The 6,569-nt window shown below is 43.6% G+C and overlaps 1 protein-coding gene across 1 annotated transcript in view; it reads left to right on the forward strand.

The window, feature by feature from the left end:
- The window catches only part of CEMIP (cell migration inducing protein, hyaluronan binding), an 85,819-nt gene that overhangs the window by 65,750 nt on the left and 13,500 nt on the right, over positions 1-6,569 (forward strand). Inside the window, exon 12 of the mRNA XM_015405399.1 lies at positions 475-684. Within this exon, the coding sequence (XP_015260885.1) occupies positions 475-684 (210 nt within the window). The remainder of the gene's footprint in view (positions 1-474; positions 685-6,569) is intronic.

Genomic DNA, 6,569 nt, shown 5'->3' on the forward strand with positions numbered 1-6,569 from the left:
TTTACAACCCCCCCCACACACACACACACACAGCCTCTGCCTAGGGGGCAGCTGACATCATTCTCCTCTCCCAACTGAAAATTCCAACTGCCTTGGGGGGGTGAGTTTGAGGTGTGGAATGGAGTGTAGTCCAATCAGCTTCCATATGTAAATGACCTTGGAACGCTGGCCGGGACTGCACAAAGCAGCCAATGAACCCAGCCAGTGTCTTCCGAGTGGCAGTTTTTTCGGCCTAACACTAAAGGGGCCAATTTTAGAATTCTGGCACCCACTACTCTTTTATAATAAGGGAGAGATGGGCAAAATCCAGCCCATTGGTGTAATTAACCACAGACTTAAACCTCCCTACTAAAATAAACAAGACTTGAGAGTGCTTTAACTTTGGCTGGATCATACCTGTTTCTCTTTTGCAAGTGCAAAAGAGGCATAGCCACAGAAGCAGGTAGCTGGATTGATTTTGGTGTCGTTCCTCAGGTTGCTCTTGGATTTAAAGCAGTACACATGGAAGGGGTAGAGCTGAAACACATGGGCCAGCAGTCACTGGGACACTACCCAATCCACTTCCACATGGCTGGAGACATGGACGAGAAGGGAGGCTATGACCCACCCACCTACGTCAAAGACCTTGCCATCCATCACGCCTTCTCTCGTTGTGTGACAGTCCACGGTTCCAACGGTTTACTGGTAAGACTTCACAACTGGATCACAGCGGCTGCAGAGGGCAGCACATGAAACCATTCCGAGAGTAGAGGCAGCTGAATCCCAGGCCAAAATCTGAGTTATGTGCATAGCAGTGGGACAAATGAATCTCCCCTAGGAGGACCCAAAATGGCTTATAACATTGTTTTCTCCTCCACTGTATCCTCACAGCACCAACTCTTTGAGGTAGGCTAGACTGAGAGACTGACAGGCCCAAGGTCACCCAAGCAAGCCTCATGGCAGACGGTGATCTCCTAGATCTAAGCCAGTGTCTGGATCAACCTTTTCCACAGGTTTATTTATTTATTTATTTATTTATTTGATTTTTACCCCGCCCTCCCGCCAAAGCGGCTCAGGGCGGCTTATCTCCTCAGCAATTCGTTTTGCAAGAGATTGTCCTAAGAAGTTTTTTTGTATGTATTTGAGAAAGGCTTGGAACAAGTATATCATCTGGAGTCCATGTTTTAAATATTTTCCTATGCACAGTATTCACTGCACATACACTGCACATAAGGTTGTGGGCTTAACATGTATGGGAAATTATAGGTGTTTCTATACAAATGCTAGAAGTGTCCGAGGTAAAATCGGGGAGTAGGGATGTTTGGTGTTGGGGGGGGGAAATACACATTGTGGGTATTTCAGAAACTTGGTGGGATGAGGAAAATCAGTGGGATATGGTGATTCCTGGTTATATATTATATCGAAAGGATAGGGGGGAAGGGTTGGAGATGGGGTGGCTCTGTATGCCAGAGAGGGTATACAGTCCAGTAAGATTGAGAGGGTAGGAGAATTGAATTCATTTTTGGAAATGCTATGGGTTGAAATAGTGGGACCAAAAGGAAACTTAACACTGGGAGTTTGTTATCGCCCACCAGATCAAAAGATAGAGGAGGATTATAAAATGATGAATGAATTAAAGATAGCGGATAGACAAAAAACCCCTGTGTTGTAATAGGTGATTTTAACTACCCACACATTGATTGGGTCAATATGTGTTCTAGAGTTTCTAGACACTCTCAATGACTGTGCTATGGAGCAGATGGTCCTGGTGAGAGATGTAAAAGTGATTGCACCACTTGGGAACAGTGACCATAATGTTATTGAGTTCAACATTTGTATAAATAGGAAATTGGCCAAAAAGACTGACACAACCACTTTTAACTTTAAAAGGGATAACTTTTAAAGGTGCCCACTCCAGAATAGCTTATTTCGGGAGGGGTGTTGAAAGACCTGAGTCAGATTGAGGTGACGAGAGAGGAGGTCCTACGACTGATAGACAACTTAAAAACTGATAAATCACCAGGCTCGGATGCCATACATCCAAGAGTTCTGAAAGATCTCGAATGTGAACTTATGGATCTCCTTACAAAAATATGTAATCTTTCCTTAAAATCTGCCTCCATTCCTGAGGACTGGAAGGTAGCTACTGTCACTCCCATCTTTAAAAAGGGTTCCAGAGGAGATCTGGGAAATTACAGGCCAGTCAGTCTGACGTCGGTACCGGGTAAATTGGTGGAAACTGTTATTAAGGAAGGAATTAGTAAGCATATTGATGAACAAAAACTATTGAGGCAAACTCAGCATGGGTTCTGTAAGGGAAGATCTTGTCTCACTAACCTGTTAGTGTTCTTTGAGGGGGTGAACAAACATGTGGAAAAGGGAGACCCAATAGATATTGTTTACCTTGACTTCCAGAAAGCTTTTGATAAGGTTCCTCATCAAAGGCTCCTAAGTAAGATCAAAATTCATGGGATAAAAGGACAAGTCCTTTTCTGGATCAAAAACTGGCTAATTAATAGGAAACAGAGAGTGAGTATAAATAGGAAATCTTCTCAGGGGAGGGTGGTAAGCAGTGGGGTACCACAGGGATCAGTACTCGGTCTGATGCTTTTTAACTTGTTCATTAATTATTTGGAGTTGGGAGTAAGCAGTGAAGTGGCTAAATTTGCAGATGATACGAAGTTGTTCAGGGTGGTGAAAACCAGGGGGGATTGTGAGGCATTCCAAAGGGATCTGTCGAGGATGGGCAGGTGGGCATTAACATGGCAAATGGGATACAAAGTGGCCAAGTGCAAGGTGATGCACACTGGAGCCAAAAATCCTAACTATAAATACACGTTGATGGGGTCTGAACTGGCAGAGACTGACCAAGTGAGAGATCTTGGAGTCGTAGTAGATAACTCAATGAAAATATCGAGACAGTGTACAACTGCAGTAAAAAAGGCCAATGCTATGCTGGGGATTATTAGGAAGGGTATTGAAAACAGATCAGCCAATGCCCCTATATAAATCAATGGTGCGACCTCATTTGGAATACTGCGTACAGTTCTGGTCACCACACCTCAAAAAGGATATTATAGCTTTGGAAAAAGTGCAGAAAAGGGCAACTAGAATGATAAAAGGGTTGGATCACTTTACATAGGAAGAAAGGTTAAAGCGCTTGGGGCTCTTTAGCTTGGAGAAACAACAGCTGAGGGATGACATGATCGAGGTTTATAAGATTATGCATGGGACAGAGCAGGTTGAGAAAGAGGTACTTTTCTCCCTCTCTCACAATACAAGAACTCGTGGGCACTCAATGAAAAGGAAGTACTTCTTCACCCAAAGAGTGATTAACACATGGGATTCACTGCCACAGAAGGTGGTTGCGGCTAGAAGCATGGACGGCTTCAAGAGGGAATTAGATAAGCATATGGAGCAGACGTCCATCAGTGGCTATTAGCCACAAGGTATAGATCTCAGTCTGGGGCAAGTGATGCTCTGTATTCTTGGTGCTGGGTGGGGCAAGAGTGGGAGAGCTTCTAGTGCCCTGGCCCCACTGCTGGACCTCCTGATGGCACCTGGTATTTTTGGCAACTGTGTGACAGAGTGTTGGACTAGATGGGCCATTGGCCTGATCCAACATTGGCTTCTCTTATGTCCTTATGTTCTTACTTTTTTATTTTAGGTCTTTTACCATTTTTCCCTTTAACCCTTTTTCTTGTTTTTGTACTGTCTGTGTTAAGGACCTGGTTTTCTTGTTGCAAGTTATGGATACACATGGATATCACCCCCCTCTAAAAAAAGGGAAAGGCCGAGTAGCAGCCTCAGTGTTTTCCATTAAATGCCACTAAAGGTCTCCCAATAGCAGTCAGTCTCCTCCAGCATAAAAACAAAAAGATCACTCAAAACCTCTTTACTTGCCTTGTTTCCATTCCAAGCACCATAACCCAACTGAATTCCTACCTGCCCTGCCTCCCTTTTATAAACCATTGAGGCCAATCATATGACTTGTGCATGGCAGCTACTGGCTAAGAGGATCTCGGAATAGGCATAGAGAGAGAAAATGGCCCAGTGTGACTAGGCACAGCACTCAGTTTGGTGTAGTGGTTAAGAGCGGCGGACTCTAATCTGGAGAACCGGGTTTGATTCCCCACTCCTCCACAGGAAAGCTAGCTGGGTGACATTGGGTCAGTCACAGTTCTCTCAGAGCTGTTCTCTTAGGAGCAGTTCTCAAAAGAGCTCTCTCAGTGGCTCAGACCCACTCTACCTCACAGGGTGTCTGTTGTGGGGAGAGGAAGGGAAGGTGATTGTAAGCCGCTCTGAGACTCTGAGTGAAGGGCAGGGTATAAGTCTAATCTTCTTCTTTGCTTCCCACTTCAGGTTTCCATTTGAAAGGGAGTAGGAGTTTAAGGCTGCAGTGCCCTGCTTCCACAATCTATGAGATTCCATTTTACTCATTGTGCGCCCCTCACATGGCTGTGTTCCCTTGGGAAGTAGAAATGCTGATAGAACTAGAATTCTACTGGAATTTAAAGAAGTTACAACAAAAATCCTTTGAGGGGGCAAATAAACCGGGAAAATTTTTAGCTTGGCAACTTAAGGCTAGAAAAGAAAGAAGAATGATAACCAAAATAATAGAAGAAGGAAAAGAGTTCGTTGACCCTATTGGCATAAAGAGAAGTTTCTTCAAGTACTATGCTAAATTATTCCAAGCAAATAGAACAGATCTTGAGAAGATTAAAAAATATTTGGACGAGGTTCCACTATTTAAAATAAGTAACGAATTCAGGGAATTACTGAATGGCCAAATTCAAAAAGAAGAAGTGAGGAAGGCAATTGAAGAGGCGAAGTTGGGGAAGGCGCCTGGGCCGGACGGATTTACTGCAAAGTTTTATAAAAAAATGAAAGAGGAAATTGTTCCGGCCATGGAAGCTTTATCCAACGACATACTTGAGAGCAAGAGGGTGCCGGACTCTTGGAAGGAGGCAATTATTTCATTAATACCAAAGGAAGGACAAGAACTAACGAATGTGAAGAACTATAGGCCAATGTCTCTTTTGAACAATGATTATAAGATTTTTGCAAAAGTTATTGCAGAAAGGGTGAAAAACTATTCCTCCGATGTCGACCGCCTGACACCAAAGCTCCCGACTTCGAAGGCACGATCGTCCGCTTCCACGCCTGTCAAAAAGAAGGCTAAGGCAAGTATAGAGACTAAGTCTGTGAAGAAGGGCATCTCCAAGTCCCTCAAGGCGGCTAAGATGCGAAAGGCAGCGGTACAAGCACTGGGTGATGTCCCTGTGATGCTTCCTGCGCAACCGGCAGTATTGATATTGGAGGCCTCAGTTCCTCCACCGATACCGACCATCCATGTATTGGATTTCCCCGTCCAACAAACGGAGCGTCCTTGCTCCGATATTGACACGATGGAGCTCCTAAGTCACCAAATGGGTGCAGAGCTTTCCGCCGCTCCTTCGACTTCGTCGGCATTGACGGTATCGGACGCTTCCGACATCGATCCACGTTGGCACCGATATACTACATGTGATACGTAGTGTCACCCTCCATGTCTTCATACTCAATTCATCGATATCGACAGCTGACATTACAGGGACATGTCTCACAGAAAAGCCTCTGCCTTGTCTCCTAGATGTCCACGGTCCAGAAGTTCCCCAAGAGTCTTCCTACCCCCCCCCCCCCCCCCACCATAGCCAGTCAGAACACAGAGGTCATTTGCATATGCGGCCTCATTGGACTGTGCCTACGAACACAGAGGTTATTTGCATATGCAGCCTCATTGGCCTTTGCCTCTAACATTCTAAAGTTTGTTGTTGCTGTTCTGAGGTAAAATGTATTCTGCCCTTAGTGCCTGTTGGGGGAAACCATTGTTGCCAATCTCTAGGTGAGGGCTGGAGATCACTCAGAATTACAACTGCTTTGGAAAGGGCAAATGATAAAATGGGCGATAAATATGAATACGGAAGTGTCTATTGAAACCTGGGAATATTTGTGGAAAAATTCTATTAAGATATCGCCTTGTACCAATGTTAGAGAGAATTGTTATAAAATGATGTATAGGTGGTACATGACTCCGAAAAAAAATGCAAATATGAACCAGAATATGTCAAATAAGTGTTGGAAATGCAAGAGCAACGAAGGCTCATTTTATCACATGTGGTGGACTTGTGAGAAAGCTGTTGATTTTTGGACAAAAGTCCACAAAGAAATGCAAAAAATACTGAAATGCTCTTTCAAAAAGGCGCCGGAAATTCTGCTTTTGGGACTGAAAATGGAAGAAGTCAATACGACTAAAAAGACTTTATTCTGGTACTTAATCACAACAGCGAGAATGATTTATGCACAATTTTGGAAAACAGAGAAAGTGCCAGAAATTGAAGACTGGATACAAAAAGTTCTGTTCATGGCAGAGATGGACAAAATTACGAAGAAGTTGAATAATAAAGAAGATGACGCGTTTTTTCGAGAATGGAGTGACTTTAAAATATATCTGGAAAAGAACTGGGATGTGAAACAAAACTTAATATGTTTAGATCAATATTAAGTCAAATGATGTTATCTTTAGACTGTAATGATAAGAAATTGATATA

The sequence above is a fragment of the Gekko japonicus genome, unplaced genomic scaffold (assembly GCF_001447785.1).
Source record: "Gekko japonicus isolate JY-2015 unplaced genomic scaffold, Gekko_japonicus_V1.1 scaffold1339, whole genome shotgun sequence".
Classification (NCBI taxonomy): Eukaryota; Metazoa; Chordata; class Lepidosauria; order Squamata; family Gekkonidae; genus Gekko; species Gekko japonicus.